This window comes from Numenius arquata, chromosome 6 (genome assembly GCF_964106895.1).
Source record: "Numenius arquata chromosome 6, bNumArq3.hap1.1, whole genome shotgun sequence".
Lineage (NCBI taxonomy): Eukaryota > Metazoa > Chordata > Aves > Charadriiformes > Scolopacidae > Numenius > Numenius arquata.
The window spans coordinates 16,565,719-16,584,912 of record NC_133581.1 but is presented as its reverse complement, the minus strand read 5'-3'; the positions used below and the strand labels follow the sequence as shown (position 1 = coordinate 16,584,912).

At 46.6% G+C, this 19,194-nt stretch overlaps 1 protein-coding gene across 1 annotated transcript in view; it reads right to left on the bottom strand.

Annotated features, from left to right (window-relative positions):
- Positions 1–18,595, bottom strand: part of TSPAN32 (tetraspanin 32) — a 29,541-nt gene extending 10,946 nt beyond the window's left edge. Inside the window, exons 1-4 of the mRNA XM_074149789.1 lie at positions 18,512–18,595; positions 16,353–16,467; positions 14,934–15,031; positions 8,235–8,309 (exon numbers count right to left, since the gene is read on the bottom strand). Of these exons, the coding sequence (XP_074005890.1) occupies positions 8,235–8,309; positions 14,934–15,031; positions 16,353–16,467; positions 18,512–18,577 (354 nt within the window). The 5' untranslated portion in view covers positions 18,578–18,595. The remainder of the gene's footprint in view (positions 1–8,234; positions 8,310–14,933; positions 15,032–16,352; positions 16,468–18,511) is intronic.
- Between the last annotated feature and the right edge of the window lie 599 nt (positions 18,596–19,194).

Here is a 19,194-nt window from a genome sequence, read left to right as displayed (position 1 = left end):
CATCAAACTAAAAAACCATTCTTTAAAAAGTGAATTTACTGTAGTTCCTCCACATCATCTTTCTGAATTTTTCTAGGATCATTTGATTTTGGAGGGGAAAATTGGTGTCCTCATACAATGTGGCAGTATGTTTTCAAAGATTACCACAGAGAGCTTTCTCATTTAAATATTTCAGAGGTGGGTATAAAGTACTAAATTGCTGTATTAATCACTGACTGTTTCCTTCTGTGCAGGAGATCGTGCCACAGAGCATGCGAGAGGTCTCGTTTATGAAGGAGAAATACAAGAGCAAAAAAGATTGCACTAATAAACCATCATCTTAGTAACTTTTCTGCCTGGGATGGGGTTTTGTTTACACTCAGAGCTGCAGTCGAGCTCTGAAGCACCAGTCACGCTTGACAGTGTCTATCCAGCCCAAAATGGCATGCTAACTCATGCATGCCTAATGATGCGAAAAATGAAATCTGAAAGCATGAGACAGAGTCACCAGGTGGTTTCATGACCTATCTTTATTTGCAACATTACTTTATCCAGCAGATGCAAGTTCATCCCTATATTTTCCTTTGACCTAGGACATAACAAAGTGAAGAGCTAGACTGCAGCATTGCTTTGTGCTGTCCTCAGCAGATTCCCATCACACACTTCACTGATGGGCAATTTTCAGTCCATTGTCTCAAAATAATTTTCTTTTTCTGTTTCTTACACCATGTGTTGGAGAAAAAAAATATTACAAACAAACAGGGTGCTTTCTCTCACAGTTAAGAAACAGGATGAGTTCGAGTGGTTATGCTGACAGCGTTAATAACACGCTTTAAGAAAACCACAGCTGTGCCCCATCCCTTAACTCAGACAGTAGTTAGCAGGTAATGGACCAATACAGCTGGAGAAGAGAAAGTCTGTCTGGGCTTCTTTTCAAAAGGTCTTACACTCCCCCCACACATTTGCATCATTGTGGTCAAGTGGATTTTCCTGTTCCTAGTGACATATTGTGACCCACTGCTGGAGGAGTATTTCTGGACAAACGTCTCCCTTGAAAGGAGATGGCACCTGTGATGTTCATCAGTAAAAAATATTGAGAGCTGAAGATGAAGCATCAGTTGGGCTTTGGCTTAAGAAAAATCTCCAGGTTAAGTGATATGGAGGTCACACCTTACAGTCATTCTTTTCCTGGAAGGTGCTGGGTGAATGTTCCAGCTCTAAATTAGTCAAATAATTGCTGTCTCCCATTTCTGTCTGCATTCCTTAATGAAACATTCATTTAGGGATGCCATCGATGGGTTCTTGGATACAACAAATGGAAAATCATCACTGGGATTGATGTGGGTGACTCCACCTGACACAACAGAGTAGCATTTTTCACTTAAAGTAAAAGAAAGAAGGATCTTTGAGATTGTTTATCATCCTCTAAATCCTTTATCTCCCAAGAAGCAAAATTTATGACTGCAGAAAGACATTTACTCTAAGCCATTAGTGTTCTTGCCCTTGGCTATTAGAAACTAAAGCAAATTTCAGTCTTACCTCCTTCAAGAGGAAAACTGACATTTTTGACTTAGATTATTTATCAAGGATAATTTTTACTTGCAATTTGATTTGGAACAGAAAGAAGAGAGGAGGAGGTCAGCCTTCAGTTCCTGATCCCTTTGGAAGCCAGATGTGTCAATGAATCCCCCTGCTGCTGCCAGCGAATACTCGACCCTAGGCAACCTGAGCTAGTCTCATGTAGACTCATACCAAGAAGAACAGTCTGAGACCTACTGGGTGAGAGATCTTTGCAACAGTCATCGGCCAAAAATCTCTCTGAAGAGCCGGAGCTCAAGTAGAACATAGTGAAAGGAGATGTCAGGATTGTCTCAAAGACAAGCCCACCTCTCTTCCTTTCTGCTTAACAGGGACGCTCTTGACATGGCAGAGGAGGAAGGCAAGTATGGAGGATCCTCCTCTCCTGTGGTTCTTCATGACTTTGAGGTAGCAAGCTGAACACATGCACTGCAGCCTCAGAACTTTGTGTTCTTTCAGCGTCGCCCAGAGGGATGTACTCACCAGCGCCACTCAGAAATATCCCTTCAGCAGCAGCTACCACAGACTGCCTTGCTTAGCTATAAACTGCAAGTTAGTCAGTTAAGATATGAAACTGGAATAAAGTGGTTGACCCACCTGAAATCCTTCCCTGCTCCAGTAAGAAAACCACTTTTTCAATTTCACTGTCTCTGTCTTCCCATTCCTCCCTGGAGTGCAGAAACGCACTTGTTCACAGCATGTCAGAAAGGAGGCGGGGGGCAGATGCAACTGCTTGGGTTTAAACACAGCAGCGATGCAACTGCAGTGAAACAGAGGAGGGAAAACAACTCCGGGTACTTTAGCCAGGAGCAACTCCCATCATGTGGATTGACCACATGGTAAGAAGGGCTCTCCCCACTCCATGCTCGACCAGGTCTTCATTGCCATATCTAACACAGTCATTACAACATGCTGCAGCTTTGTATTTCCTTAATAGCATGTCAGCTCCCCTCCTCTCAAGCCAATCAGTCCCAGCTGCAGAAATTCAGCTAGCGCTGCAAAACAAAGCAGCCTTTGAGGCCCCCTGTGGAAAACTGCAGAAGATAAGAAGGTGCTGCTCCCTCTCTGACTGCTGGTGGTCACTAGGGACTGCTGATACAAAAAGAGGGAGATCCAGATGAGGCTTTTAGCTAAATAGTTTTCACCTTTTCTTTCCAATATATAAAAATATATATTATATATATATATTTATTTTTTTAATAACTCATGCACTTCCCCCCACTTTCTGGTATTGGAAGAGTACCAGGCAACCCTTGACCATATTTTGGTCCATCACTGAGTGAATACACAGAAGGAGAGAGAACAAAAACCATCGTGGACCAAAAGTTCAGGAAAAGTGAAGCCTTATGCAGCTGTTTCTCTCTGATTTCAATGCTTCCATCAGGTCCTTGTACAAAACATTTTAAACAGGAGAAAATGCTGGACTGTTACACTGCTCACCTCCTCCTCATTTCCCATCTCCACACCCCAAAACATCAGCAAAAGTCTAGCTGTATGGGTGCTATACAGCACACCCAGCCACCAGACAGAGGGACATCACATCCTCATGCTCAAGCCATAAACCCCTGAGGCCACTCTGTGCTACTTGGATGCAGCCAGGAGCATCATTTTGTGACGGTGGCAGAGCACCAGCTGCTTTACAGGGAAGCACAGAAAACCCAGGTAAGCAGTCAATCAACAACAAGTTTTTTCCCTAAATCCTCCAGATCTGGGGCTGCATCCCTTATGAGTAACACCAGCCTCTGTGTATCAAGGTCCTCTTGGGTTTTTGTTGGGTTTTTTCGTTTGTTTGGTTTTTAAAACAAACTTTAAGTATTTCAGTCCATTTTATAACAGAACTGCAAACCCAACACACTGCCAAGGGTCCATGCTGATCTTTTGTGTTTCCATCATTCATACACGTGATCCAGCAATTTATGAACCTCCCAACATCATAGTCAAATTATCTTGATCTTCCCCCCTCTCTTGCATAGTACTTGAAACCACTGCCAGGCAAGACTGTCCAACAGAAAGTATTGAAAAAACAGCCGAAAACACATTTAGCTTAAAAAGAGTTGCATCAGCAACAGAGCTAGCCCCAGAGCAGTGCTGTCACCTCCAAGCTGGAGGTGGCTGCCCTGCTGCGGTGAGCATCCTACAGCCACGGAAGGTTGGATGTGCCACAGTGACCATCCAAGTGGCCTCAGGTACCAGAGCTGACACTGCTGGAGACAGGAGCTCCAGCTAACACTCTGCCCTGGAAAGCAGCAGAAATGGGGCCGTGCGGGTTCAGCGTCAGGGCAGCCATAAATTATAAAACTGATGAGCGCAAATGCCTGTGTGGCACGTCAGACAAAGGACAGCAGAGTCTTGCTGGGGGAAGCGGGCCGTTATTGTGTGATGAGAATATAAACACTAGGAAAGAGTCACAATTTTTGAAACCACTAAGGAAGGGGGCAGGTTTTTCCCCCCTTTTTTGGTTTTTATTTTTTTTTTTCCATCGACTTCAGAGACTGGGAAAAGCTAAGTGCCTACTTTAAAGTGATTGTTCTTAGCAGAATAACAGCCAGAGCAAGGGGAACAACAGATTATTCACAGTGTTTTGGCAGCCAAATCACAGCTTTTTGAAAATGCTCTTGAAAGACCCCTGTGAGTGGCTACAACCCTGATCCAACCCCACTGAATCAGAAAACAAAAGGAAAGTACCTGCATGCTTCAGGTCTGATTTCAGAGAGCACCTGAACACACCCTCAGCTTGTGTTTCAGTCCCACTAAAATCTCTAGGACTTTAGCCTGCCTTGAAACATTGCCTTCAGATGAGACGGACTGAGACCTGTAAGAGTTTGCCCCAACACACACCAGCAGCAACAAACACACCCCAGAAAAAACACAGAATTGTTTTGCCACTGGAAGGACCTCTATAATCCCACTTAAGAAATCCCCTGGGAAGTGCTGGGTCACTCCTTACATACCTGCAGGAACAAGCAATACACGTGCCGGGTTTGAGCACGCAGACAGGATCCACCTCCTGGGGACCCAGGCAATGATGCACCCAGCATTGCAAAGGCGCTGGTTTGGAGGAAGAGCCACAGACAGGAGAAGACCAGCACTGATCCCTTATGCAGGGAAGACGCTCTTTTCAAGAACGAGCCCCAGGTGTAACAATGCTCATTATTTAACAGCTGCAACTATTAATCCCAGGCCCTGTTAGAAAATCATCACCTCAAAAGATGCCACCTTGCTCACTAGCAAAGCATAAAGCCTCTGTTTCTCCTTCCCAGTACGAGGAGGGGAGAGCAAAGAGATTCCTCTGAAGAGAGATTCAAGCAGAGCAAGACTGCAGGAGAACTGGAGTGTGCATGGGTGGTTTGTGTTCCCCATCCCATAAAGAGTTAAATCCTCATGTTTTGCAGTGCAGACAGGCTAATGCTTTTCTATGGGTGTGGAGCCAAAAGCGACTGGTGAAACCTCCTTTTGAAATCACCCAGCAACTTAAGAGAGCATTTGAAAATTAAGAGATTGCTATGTCATTGCAGCCAGTGCAAACCTAAGTGACCTCTTCACCCAAAGGATGGGGGAAATCAGGCCTTCATGCCAGAAGTATGGGCAACTATTTGCACTAGTGCTTAGTTACAAATTTTCCGGAGTTGCGAAATCATAATTTAATTGGTTTTAAGCTAAGGTTTACCTCCAAATGAATCTCTGTAATTAAAAAGCTTGTTTTGTTGCAAAACTCCTTTCATGTTGCAGCAATTTCATTTTTGCTGATTCACCATGCCACCCTGACCAGCTTATGGGGCAGGCGTCGCAGGGCTGCTGGAAGGACCGTCTAAGCCGCTGCAGCGAAGAGGAACAGCAGAAGATGATTTGATGTTGAAACTCCTCCAGCCTCTTTCACAGTGGGGCCCAGAATGAAACCCCAACGGCTCTATAACAAAACTTCAGGAGTCTTCCCCCAGCCTCATTTGGTTTTCCGTGCCACTGCACTACTTGTCCTTCTGTCCTGTAGGGCCAGTCACATCTGCATTTCTCTCTCATTTGCATTTCTCTCTCACATCTGCATTTCTCTCACTGGTGAGACAGGTTACCTTTCAAGCAAAACCAAATTTCCATATGTTTTGTAAGTGACACTCCTAATTAAATCTTTCCTCATTTATATGTTTCTCTTTGCATTTTAGAAAGCAGACAAACCCAAGACTATCTCTAATGGTATTTTATTTTTTCTGTTGTCAGAAACACTGCTGGTTTTCTTTACCCAGAAAGTAAACATTTTACAAAAACCCCTTAATTTTGCCTAGTGGAAACTGTTTTGCTTAAAGAAACCCAACCAACTACTAAAGCTAACCATAACACATGGGTGCATTTATGGGCAGGGCACTCAAAAAAACCAGGAAAATAATTTGAAGTAAAAACAGATGTAGTGATTAAGAGATATACAGAGAAAGGCTTTCTCCTTTAAATATTTTCAGCAAAATATTTTTCTGAATGTCATATCTCTGTATTAACACAATATACAACTTCTTCTTGGAGCCTTTTTACACCCATGTTTGCAGAAACAGTCTATTGGATAGCACAATTTCACAGGACCAACCAGACACACTTTCTGGTGCCATTTATCCGTTACCAACATAGCTTTTGTTTCAATCTCTCAATCCAAACTTCTGCAGAAGAAGGCAGAATCTGTGCTCGAGGCCTCCCTTCTGTGTTGGTCATGAAAACAAAATGACTTCCATATTAAACTGTTAGTGTGAAAAGAATACATTTTGATAGTTTTCCATGAAACCAGGGGAAATATACGCAGAGAAAGACTCTTTTTCATGGACGTCTCAGCTCTGACTGAATCTGCTTCAGCCAGGTAAGTGTAAAGATAAAAGGTGCTGCTGTGCCATCAGCACTCACCCTAATGTTTCCAAAGCAGCTGGATAAATTCACAGAGAAAAAATCCACTGAGAGCATTAAAGACAAAGGCACCAGCAGGTACCACCAGCAGGCAGCTGAGCCACAAGCTGTTGGCATCTGAAAAATCATTGCTTTGTGCTCACTGGGTTTTTATGCTCCTACCTTAGCCAACAGTGGATGTGCCTGTCTGAGAGTGGGCACCTTTGGTCTCATCCAGCTTAGCCGCCTGTGTATTTCAAAGGATTTTCGACTACTGTGGCCATTGGTTAGCTCTGGACAAACTTCCTAGAGAAGCAGGACCTTACTCCTCCCCTTAACCTAGACTTTGCCCTTTAGACTTCTGCTTCCAAAAGGACTGGATTTTAATTTTTGCACAGGACACTGAAACATGTATGGGACAGGGCTTCTTGACCCTGAGAAGTGCAATTGCTGCAGTCCTAGCATGGATCGAGTCTCTGGGGCTTTGGTGGAGTGTTCCCCCAGCACAGAATGAAATCCCTTTTGATACTCTTTTCCTGACACACTGGTCTTCGATTCCCCACAACGTCTGTAACCCTACAGAGATGAGATGGCAGCATCAACATGACCCTAGTTCATCGGGATGATGTTTCACATCACCCATACCCTCACCACTGGCCAGAGCACTGCAGGTTGCAGCACGTGCCGGGGGCTGGGTAGGAGCAAAATGGAGATGGGGACCAACCAGCTGCATGAAACATCTATCAAAGTCCCAAACGCTTATCTGAATTAGTGTTAGATAATTCAGATACTTGCCTAAAATATCTGTGTTCTGCTTTCAAAAAATAGGAATCATGACTTTTTTTCGCACACCTAAATATCTTAAAATGTTTGTTGGTTTTTTTTTTTCTTTTTATTGTGCAAGGATGCATGAAGGGGAATTAAGACCAAGCAGCAACAAATTCCTCCAAACGAGAAGAGGAATAAATATACAAAAAGCAAATTATATCAGATTAGGAAAGGGTTAAAAAAAAAGCCTAAGCTTCTTTAGGCTGCTTAATATTAAGCCCAATTTCTGCTTTCCCCAGCAGCCTGCTACCCCGGCCCCAGAGTCATCCCAGTGATGGGGCAAGGGTACCCACTGAGATGCTTGGGGCTCTCCTTTAGCAACTCTACATGCCTTGCCTCAGTTTCCCCAGCACCTTGCATCTCCCACACCATCTATCACACCACCACCAAGCTCCATGTTAACAATTCAAAGCCCAACTTTCTGGCAAATTCAACCTCATACCATCTTCTCTTTCTGGTCCCGTGTGACAGTAACCGAAACCACCATTTTTCACTCTAGTGTTTTTACTGTATCACTGCTGCCTGTGAATAAACACACCTCCTGGGTGTTTCTTCTGGCTGCTGCCAGAGACAACCTGAACAGTCACAACCTGCCGCCACCTACCAATTGACATTAGCAGGAATTAGAGCTGGCTGGAAATGACTTTTGAAAAGTCAAGAATCTCAACTAAAAAAAAAAAAAACAAGCAAAACCAAAACATCCCCTGCAAAAAAATTCCCAAAGCTATTTAAAATGAAACTTGCACTTTGTTTGGCCTTCAGGACAAAGTGTTTGCCCTGTGTGAGGGTTTTTTTGGCTTCTCCCTTCAGATGACCCCATCGGAGAGGTGGCTGATGAAGGCAGCCCCGTTCTTGCAAAGGACGGATGTGATAGAGCTCTGCGTGGATGGCTTAATTACCACCAAATGTCCCTTTTACGGGAGAAAGCCTTGCTACAAAAAAATCTCCATCTGACAAGATGCTGGTGGTATTTCCGAGCAGCCGATGCTTACCTCTGTGCTGTGTGTGTATCTCCAGCAGGCAGCTGGGACCAATCCCATGAAGGCCAGAGCAAAACAGAAAAATCCCTGAGGATAAAGAAGAAAAATACCATCAGTTACAGCATGGGGAGAAAAACATCCATTTGAAAACACCATCGGGATGTATTTACTATGCTCACTTGAGCAAGTTTAGTTAAAATTGAAGCTAAACATCACCTTCTTTAAATAACCCCCAAAATGCTGGTTATTTAAAAGAAATTAGATAGATAATAATGTGATTCTCCGTCAGGAGCCCTCTAATTACACCGTGGCTGTTTGAAGGAATCGACCAAAAAGGACCTGGCTTCCTGCAGAGGGAAAAAAAAAAAAAGAGAAAGAAAACCATATCTGTATTTACAGTATGTTCCTCTTCTGCACCAGGACCATGCCCCAGAGTACCTCCTGCTTACTCACAGGGTTCAACACCCTGTGTTTAAAACAGCTATCGGTTTCAAAAGGGGGAAGACCCACAAGAGCAGTCCATAAAGAAGTGAGTAACTGGGATGGAGAGCAACCTGCTCTGGACTTTACCCTGTTCACAAGGTGGCAGCTGCACGGCCAAGCTGCCTTCCTTAAATCAGCACCATCCCAGTTAGACAAAAAGATGACAGAAATATAATCAAGGCCAGCAACTGACCCTGAAGTGTCAAAACAATAACGGCAACGACACAGGAGGCAGCTTGACTTTTGCCTTCTTCCCTAGGCATGCAGAGCTGGAAGTAGACACGTTGTCTCTTTATTTGAACAAATCTGATCAACCCCCCCCGCCCCGATGTAAACATTGCTTGCCTGTTGTGACAGCTGGACCAAAGGATCTTGTTCACATTAAAAAAAAAAAATTAAAAGGAAGAAAAAAGTGCCTGTAAAGCGTTTGAAGGCCAAATGGGCTCATCAAGTATGAATCCACAGCTTAGTCTTGGAATGGCAAAAGATGATGAATAAGCACCAGACAAAAATTATTGCCTTTACAAGTTTTTCCGTGAAACTGCCCCTCTTCCAACACGGAGTTATGGAGCGTGGCAAAATTACCCAGCTGACGGCAGCTTATTTTGGTTTCTAATTTTTTTCTATGAGCATTTCAATAGTATGATGTAGTTGAAATCACTTTAAAAATATTAAATTTTTCATGAAAGTTTACCAAATTCAGGTTTAAGGAAAGGAAGAAGAGTGCTGCTGCTACCAATTCTGCTTCACCAAAAAAACTTTTGCTTTAAAAGTATGGTTTAAAAAAAAAAAAAAGCCACAAACTCCTCCATATGCAGCAAGAAAGGAAAATGTGTTACTTCAAATCCTGGAAATGAATGTGAACGTGCCAATAAAATGACTTTTGCTGGTTTTTGTCCATCTGCTGTCTGCTGTGTTTTTCTGCTCGTGGCAAGGTGATGCGCTGCCTGGGGGCTTTGCTCCAGGAAGAACAAGAATGCCATTGGCATTTCCCCACTCTTGTGAAAAATCTTAAATTATTTATGTCCAGTCTCTCCTTTACTTCTATTTTTTTTGGCAGCTGCCTGGCCAAATAGGTGGTGAGATCACTTGCTGCCTTGCCAGCAGCACAAATGGGATAACGGGAGAAATGGGACCCTAAAGGAGAGGAAAGTCTGATCAAATGCTGATGTGACAAGGGGAGTAGGAGTAGCGAAGGGGAGGAAGAGCATGCAGGGTGAGATGCCATGACCAAAGCATGGCACAACCAAGCCTGAACCTGGCCAGGGTGGGTGGTTCAACCCCTGCAGGTACAGCACAAATTGGAGGGGGGAGGAGGTGAGGTTACATGGGCGTTTCAGGTTGCTCCTCACTAGGACCAGACCCTGCACTTTGCACCTCCTCCAACAACTTCTCCCCCAAAGAAACAGCATAACAAAGTCAACATTTTCACCAAAATCAGGCTCAAAGACAAGAAAAAAAGGGAAAATTATGGCAGATGAAAAAAAACAGCCCTGATAGCATTGTGAAAGCTCTTCCACACATCTTTCCAGTAAGGGTGCAATCGAGAAGCCCACCGTGAACCTGAGAATGGGAACAACAACATGCTGGTGGCACCACCTAAATTTCTCCCCCCATGCTCTCCCCCACCGGCTCCATCTCTGCCATCTCTCTGGCCTAAGATTAAAATCATCTTCCCTTTCTCAGCTCCACCCCACATGTCAGTCCTTCACCTCCAGCATCAGGTCTCTCTTTATTTCTCTCTAGCTTCTCTGGGAATACTGAGATGCAGACCCTTGGGAAGCTCCCTCTCCATCCAGCTGGTGTGGAGCAATTAGATGGCTCCGAGAACATCTTATAAATGAATTATAGCCCGCTCTTTCCCTTCCCAGCCAAAAGGCTTTTGGAAGAGCAACTTTCTAATTACATTAGAAGACATTTGGAGGAAAAAAGAAAAAAGCAACACATAGTTTGCATACAAAATGCAGAAGGGTCGAGGCTGGTTCACCATCTCCCAGACCCTTGGAGCTGGCCATGGGTTGCTGCCTGCTCCCTTTGCAGCAGGCAGCCACATCAGCCCTGCTGAGGGCTGTCACCAGCCAGACATCAATTACTCTTTTATGAATGACCTTGTTTCCATCCTTGCTGCAAGGAACAATTTGTCTTCGAGAGACTTGGCAGAATCTGCAGAAGCAGTCTCGTCTGCTGCCCGGTGTGTCTTTTAATTCACCTTTCTGATGCTCCCCCTTTGGTTAAGGGGGTCCGCTTTGGACAAAGGAGGGATCCCGTAGCTCAGACCGGGTTCGGTAGCTCTGCCAAACCTTCCCACTCCTAGGGAAGGAGCTGACCCGTGCCCTGCTCAACTCCAGCTGCTTTTGGTGCCACCGTGGCCATTGCTGTGGCCAGCTCCCTGCCAGACTTCACAGCCTGGGGACAGGGAAGAGGGGGAGCTAATTTCAGATTGCATCCATCAGGTTGCATCCCTCCCTCCCTGACCCAGTTTATTTAAAAGCATGTGATATTTTTGCCTTTCCACATAGCAAACACGAGCCAGTGATCTCAGTCCAAAGGAGGAATGTGTCCTCGGCTCCAACTGAGCACATCGGCTTTGCCCGCGCCCGCTCCCCGGGGAGCACTGGCACACGGATGCCTCACTCAGGAGTGCTGCACCATGAGGGAGAACACGGGAGACAGATTCATTGCAAAAGCAAGATGCTGAAATGCGCTGTGGTGTTATTAAGGGCCCTCTACACACTTGCCTGCAATGATACATCTGGGGACAGTAACGCAAACGGCCTGTGCTGTCTGCTGGCCCTACTAGCACATTGCTCTCGGTGAAAAACTGGGCATTCACTGAGGCTTTTTTACCACAGAAATTGTTTGATATTGGTGCTTAGAACAGCTGCTTCACCCTGACCATAAATTTTGCCCTAGATGAGCATTTTTTAGGCTGGAAATTTCAGGTATAAGAATTTCAGCTGGGATATCCTGGTTGGCTTGTTGCTCCCTGCTTTTTTTTTTTTTTTTTTTAATCCCCTCACCTCCTCTCTCCGTCCAACCAGATAACAGCTCACTGTGCCTTAAACCCCACCGGAGCCAGAACCTTTCCTTTGTACAAGCAGTACTAGCAAAACTGCAATTTTCCTTCCTTCTCCTCCCCTTCAATAGCGATGTGGCCTTCAGGGGCCGTGAGAGCTGCAGGATGTTTACATTCAGGACTGACTGCATGATGGACCGTGGATCACCAAGAAGCAGGGTTTGCCAGAACTGGAGGACAGTCAATAAACCTGTCACTACTCTCCCTGTTTAAGAGGAGCTTTGGGGATAACAGTCTAGGATTTTAGAACATAACTTTTTATCCCTAAGTTCTCAGTCACTCTCTAGAAACCAGCTTCCATGCAAGCATCAGTAGAGGCACAGTGGCATGTGTCTGGTCTGGTGATGCTGCTAATGCAGCTACAAGACAAGCTCCTGAGATAAGTGAACTTTAAACAATAGCCAGACAGGGTGAGCATTTATAACTTAAATAGACCAAAAAAAAAAAAAAAAGTCAGGAGGGAAACTGAGGCACAGGGATACAGGATCTACCCAACAGGTCAGTGACCAGGGCAATGTTCCTCTAAACCCATCTGCATCCCGGCTAGCATTTCCCCCGGGTAGCTGGTTTACCAAGTGGCATTGTGTTGGATTAGCCACATCAATGCAGGCATCCCCTGAGTATGGCTCGGTTTCCTATATAGCCACAGATGTCAGGCACCAATACTCTGGTGTCTTCCCTCTTTGATTAAAGAGTGAATTAAACGGTTCTCTAAACAAGACACATGCTTTGCAGGAGAGGAAAAGTCCTTTAAAATCAATAGCAGGAGAAGGTGAAAAATTCTCTCTATTAATGAGTAGGAAAAAAGCTACAAGCCGGGGGGCTGATCACTTGTGCCAGCTACAGCCCAGCAGGTATCAGCAGGGCAAGACATGACACCAATAACAAGTTTCAGAGCCCCACAGGGCTGAACCCCACTCCTCCCTGCGATTACACCTCACTGCAGCCTCAGGGGCTGGCTCTCCCTGCCTGCTTTTCTCGCTTGCAGATCAGAGATTAAATATGAGCCTTGGGAGGGGGTAGGAACTGGTGGGAAAACAAGCAATGGGCTGGCTCTTGCTGTAAGATACTGACAGTTAGAACAGGGGGGACAATTCATAGGTATAAGCAAAGGTCCCCATATGTGATTTGAGATGCTGATGAGCTGCTTGAGCAAGGAGGAGCAGAGAATAAGGTTGCTGATAACCAGCTCTTGGGTATTTCCCAGGGCCCCCCGTTAATTTCTGAAGGGCCGGGGACACAGCACCGCTCCAGCGGTGGTTACGGTGGCTGCTCCCTTACCCGGAGCGTTTCCCCTGCATCTCCCGGTGCCGAGTGCCACGGCCCGGCGGGGCGGGGAGCGGGAGCTCGGCGGGCCCGCGGCCCCCTCCAGCGGCGGAGGCGCAGCAGGGCCGGCCGCTGCCGGGGAAGGGCCGCGGTGGAGCGGCCCCCCTCGCTCGGGTGCGAGATGTCCCCTCTCCCCTCGCAGCCTGCCCTGCACCTTCACACGCCCTGCGAACCCTTCACGCTGTAGGAGACGGTGGAAACGGAGCTTAAAGGACACCGAGGGGCATCCCGTTATCCCCTTGCGGAGAGCAGAGCGGGACGGATGCCTCATTGCCACAGCCGCGGGGAAAGCACCTTGCACCCTTTCCTCCTCTTCCCACAAGACAATGATATCGTGTCTTCGCTGCAATAGTATCATCAGAGATCCAAAATGAAGACGGCCACGTCCCCCGGAGGACCCAAACTGTGAATGCTGAAGCAAAATGAACAGGATGTCTGAGGATCCACGGAGTTTAGGGTTTCTTTGGTGTCCAGAGCTTGGCTCTGTTACACCAAACCATCCGGGCTGGGGGAGTCCATGGGGGGCTGGAGGAAAGGACCTACTCATCCTCACCCCCAAGGCAAGGGGAAAGAAGAGCAGCATGAGGTGGCCGTTGGAGGAGGGACGGCAACACCGGTGTTTGCTGGATGTTTTCCTTCAACTAGTCGCTTCAGGAAACAGCTATAATTTTAACAATTTCTTTTACCTGGTGGCACGTCCCAAACCATACTACACATGGAGTAAGGCAACCAAATAAATATTACAGAGAAGTTCAACTATATTTTCAGGCAGCCATGACAATCTCCACTAGCGTGTATGTACCCATCTGTTATTTTAGATGTGGTAATTGCAGGCATACACTAAAGTATACTTCAGCAAAAGAGAGGGAAATGATACATACTCTGCTAGCAGCATTCATGGGCACTGTGTCACTCAGGCCCCTTTGAGCGTCTCAGAGAGGAAGACTGCGTATTGAAAGGTGAAAACATTAACTTCAGTAGCTGCTTTACACTAAGTTTTAAAGGTGTCCACTTCTCATTTCTACCATCAGTATTATTTTTCCCAATTACATAGATTATATAAATCTCTTGAAAGCTAGTTTATGTATGACAGCAATGCAATTATTTTATGTTAAGCTGCTCTTTACAGACTAAGCCCTGTGTGCAGGCTGTGCTTTTAAACAGAGCTAAGCTCACCATCCATGTTACTAATGCAGGCATGGTCTGGGCCCAAACAGGCACTTCACTGTGGATGATGGAGAGCAGAAAGGTGGCATTTCAGCTCTTGTGCTACCCGTCCGCCTTCTCCTTGGAGCCTGAAACTGAGGTCCAGCTCAAAGCTGCCATGCTTTGTGTGCCTTGCACCACCACTGTGATGGATATTTGCAGTGAGAGGGGAAGGAGGGGAGCTAACGGCTGTCACAAGTCAGAAGAACAACGTGGGACTCAAAAATTGCATTGCTAAGGCTTCCCCACACAAACCACATGTTGACCTGGTGAGAAAAAAACCAAACCAAACCAAAAAACCGCTGGGTATCATCATCATTGCAATTGCTTTGGCAGATAAGCACCTCCCTTTGACCCTACTCTGAAAGCTAGATACACAGTACCTTGGGAAAAGAAACGAGGTGCAGAAGGATGCAATCCTCAGCTGGTAGAGCTCTGCAAGGTCATGCCTTTTACAAAAATGTCCCCTTGCAGCCCACAGGGTGGGGGCAACAGGATGTCCTTCCCCAGGCGTGCAGGCTCCCAGGCACAAGGCAAAACAGCCCCCAGTACCGCATTTTAAGGGTATCAGCCCAAGGTTACAAAAAGCCCCCTCCCAGCCAGTCCCTCCCAATACGCACCATGGCGGTGAGACACTGCGATTCCCGCACCGTGGCAGCAGAGCTCAGCAGGGCTGCGAGGATCAGGGTCATGCTGAGGCAGATCCCAAAGTAGAAAGCTGGAAGGAAGTCGCATATGGAAGCTGTGGTCAGACTTTAGGGCTAATAGAAGCCCAGAGAGGGGCCACAAAGTGCATTATAGGGAGCTGTTTCAAGAGGACCAGGTTGCAGAACTGAAATCATTTTATAATTTATTCAATACCTCCCATCTGCGTACACTTTGCTTGTGCGGCAGGGCTATAAACCTCTGAGCGGTTCCCACAGCTCCAGCTGAGCAAAGCACCCTAAAAGGGTGTTGGTCCACCCAACAGACCACAAGCTGTCAATTATTTCAGTGCTCTGATAAGGATCCCCCCCGAACAAGGGGTGCTGATGCACAGCAGCCGTCCCACAGCCCCTATAGGGACTCTGCTCGCTGCTAATCTGGTGCAACACTTGCTCTCCGGTTTCCTCCTGGCTAAGGCAGGGTCACAGTCGGTACCCTGGGAGCAGGGCTCAGGGAACACAGCACGGAGAAGGGCTTTGCAACCCTCACTCAGGGTTAATCCCGCAAAGAGTCAGCGCCTGCAAGCAAAGCAAGTAGATGCATTGCTGGAGAGGGGTGGCTGGGAAGGGAGAGCCTGCAAGGCTGCATTAAGTGCCAATCTATATAACCCTTAATGTGTTTAGGAAAGGGGGGAATGCTGTACCTCAGCTTTGGACTGACATAGTTTTTACACTTGCCTTGTTAAACTGAAATTGAGAACTGGGATCTAGAGAGGGTATAAGCATGCTTAAGCCCAGAGTATAGCTCGGGAGAAGCAGCAGATGCTAGTGCAGCAGAGGTGAGCAGAGTATTTCAGTATCTGGGCTCTTCTCATCTCTTTGCTCCACCCTTGTAACCGAGACTCAGTTTATTCTCTGTTGTGTATAGAAAAAACCTCACATTCCCTGCAAAAACAGGTGCTTCCATACGTTTCTCTTGCAGCTTCCATTTTCTATGCTCTGCATCAACTCCTGTAACAGCCCATGCTCTCTCTCACCCGCTCCCTCTCCCCACACTCCCAGGCCCTTCCAGCCCCACTGCACCTCCGGGTCCCCTTGGCTCAGCTCCCCTTGAGCTTTCACTGCAGTGCAGGGGAAGGATGAGGGGATGGTGAGCAGAGGAACAGGAGTGAATGCAGCAGTACCTGAGCACCCTGTGCTCCCACAGCACCCTTTGGTGCCAGGTGTGAGGGTCCAATACAGACAAAATTGTCTGTGGGACTGCATCATCCCTAGTGCATCCTTCAAAAGCCAGCCCCTGCCTCCTCCTGCGATGCCTCTGCATTTCCTTTGCTGATCTGGGGGATTCTGTCCTGGGTTCACCAAAGGTCTCACAGGGATGCAACCGCAACCTACCTGTGTGGTGGATGACCCTGTAGGCATTGTTCTCCAGGGAGATGTTGCTGAAGAGGGTGAAATGGAGCCCGTAGTGAGTGACTGTGCTCAGCGTGGCAATGGACAACCCCAGTAGCTGGAAAAGAAGGTTGTCAGGAAGGGATTGATAAGGCAGCAGCTCCTTCTGAGTATGCACAAAGCTTTGAGGGGTACCTGGATACTCCTGAGCCCCACACAGAGGCAGACAGCTTCATCATCCAAGGACCACTGCATGTACCCCAAAATGCACATAAAAAGACAAAGCCTAGACACTTAAACATACTAAAGCTCTTTTTCTCTCTTGGATAATGAGTGCACATGACACCATACAACCCATGGTCTCTTGGCCAGTGTCTGTGGATGAAGCTCTCATTACATGAGGAAAGCCCAGAGGATCGATGCCCTTGCAGCACACCCGTGCAGTCCCATCCCTCTCTGCAGAGTACGCATGTGCAGTTATGAGGGCTGCCAGCTTCAAAGGTGGTTTTGACCAGTGACGATGTTCTCTGCTTTGCTCTTGCAATGCCAGTCCCGTTGCTTGCTACTGGCTGTATTTCCTGTTATAGAGTGCAAAGAGCTGAGTCTTGTACTACTCCAAATAATCTATACTGGTTTCTGTCTCCACAACATGCCGCTGGGCTGTCTGTGTTTCTGTCCCATCCCTGAGAGCACTGGTATGCCTAAGGCATGGGGCTACCATCACATTACCCTCTGTGTTGCCCAGAGCAAGTTCAGGAGCTGGAGGGGGAACATTTCTGACGGCACCTGGCTCTAGTGCAGGGGTCCTTGCAGCAGAACCGGTGGCAGAGCTGGGACAGAGGCACTACCACAGTGGGACAGTTAAAAACAGTTCCAACTCTAGTGTAATCAATCTGGAAAATACAACATGTGAGGCTACTCCTAGGTCCCAAGATAAGGTTTCAGTACTTTGTGCCTTTGCAATATGGAAACACAAGGCAGCTATCCCTGTATCAATGTGACAGTCTGGTGTCAACATATAATCCCCACTGTATGACATTTTCTTCCAGAGCAGAATAATAGCTCTTGCTGGAGAGTTATAGTTTCAGAGACTAAATACACCAAATACACATTTTCTGCTTATAAATAACCTAATCTGTGGCACCTACTTATCCTTCATGTATACCAATTCACACCCAGCAAAACGCTAAGTGCAACAATAGTTAGCTCAAATTTCTGAAAAATACCAGTCTAAAATCCTCCCAACAGCAATAATGTGATTCTTGCCATCCATGGTGGCTGTGCCATAGCATCTCCTCTAAATACCTTTGGTACCAAGCCTCTTTTGATTTTCTCCAAATGACATATTCTGCTATTTGGAAGAGAGAACAATGCACAGCCACTACAGCCAATGGTCCTGAAATATTGAAATTTGGACAAACTGTAAGTTTCACATGTGGCCCAAAATAAGGCATCACCTTTTAATTACACCCTTTCCAAGACACCAGCCCTCTTTGAACTAAATACAGATTATTATTATTTTTTAAGTTTGCAAGTTTTGAAGAAGTGAAAATGCAACAAGCACATAAAACTCAAAAACATCTAGCAGAACCGTTCCCCAGTTTTCACCGTTTCCCACCAGCTCTAACAGCAGGTGCCAAAAGGCTCTCCTTGAATTTGCTTCAAAAGCTGACAGAAAGAATCCCTAGAACTGCTTTTGCTTTGCAGTGTGGATCCCCGGGTCTCACATACTTCCGCTGAAGCCTTGCGGTTTCACATCCTCACTGATAGCCCCTGCAGCCGACCACCCTCCCAGCAACAAGTGCAGCAGGTCCATCCTCCCTTTTTTGCTGCGAGGAGCCAGGAGCAAATACCCTTTTGCTGGAAACCACCCATTCTGCCGGCAGCAACCTTTCCTTTCTGCTTTGAGGCGGCCGCCGGGTTGTGAAAGAGCTACAGCAGCGTGACAGCCCTGAGAAACCAGAAGTCTATCAGCAGAGGGGGGGTGCTGCTGGCGGCCAGCGATAACCACCCAGGGTGCAATGATAACCCAGGCAGTTGGCTTTGCTTGCCCTCCACCCATGAAAAACAGGGTGGGGAAATCCGACCCTCTCTGAGCAGGGACAGGAAAGGCAACGGTTCACCTCGATTTTGCAGAGATCCCCCCAAACCTGCCTGCTCACCATGATGCAGAGGCTGGTCACCAGCAGCTGGCACTTGGTGGTCCTCATCCCGCACCTCAGTCCCATGGCTGGTTGTCCCTGGAGAGAGCTGGCAGTTGTTTCCTCCAGCACTTGATAAAGCCTGGGTTTCCACCAAAGGGAGGCATGGCCACAGCGGAGCCTCTCGGGAAGTGTAGTCCCCACCACGTGCTGATGCACCTCCTCCTGCCCAATTATTAAATCCTGTTTAGAGCAGCCACCTTCTGCCTGGGCTCTTGGTGGGCTGCCATCAGCTCTGACACGCAGTCAGCTGGGAAAGGAGGAAAGGCATACAGAAAAACGCCTTTCACTGAGTTCAGAGCAAAGCTCCTTAAAAAAAATTTTTGAAACTGTTCAATTAAGAGTCAGTATCAAAATATGCTGTTTTTCATTTCCACTGGGACAGAGTTTTGCTTTATGAACATTGTCATTAACGATTTTTTTTTAAATCTGCATAAATAGTATCTTGGGAAAAAGTTTAGGAAAATGTTTTAAAAAAATATAACCTGTTGTTTAAAGAAGACATCAAAACCCCCAAACAGGTCTGCATAAGAGTCTTCCCTCCCCTTTGGAAACCACCACGTGGCAATGACCTTTGGCTGAGATTCTATTAAAAATTCTATCTGCAGACGAGGGGAAAAAAATCCCTTTGGTAGTATTCTATC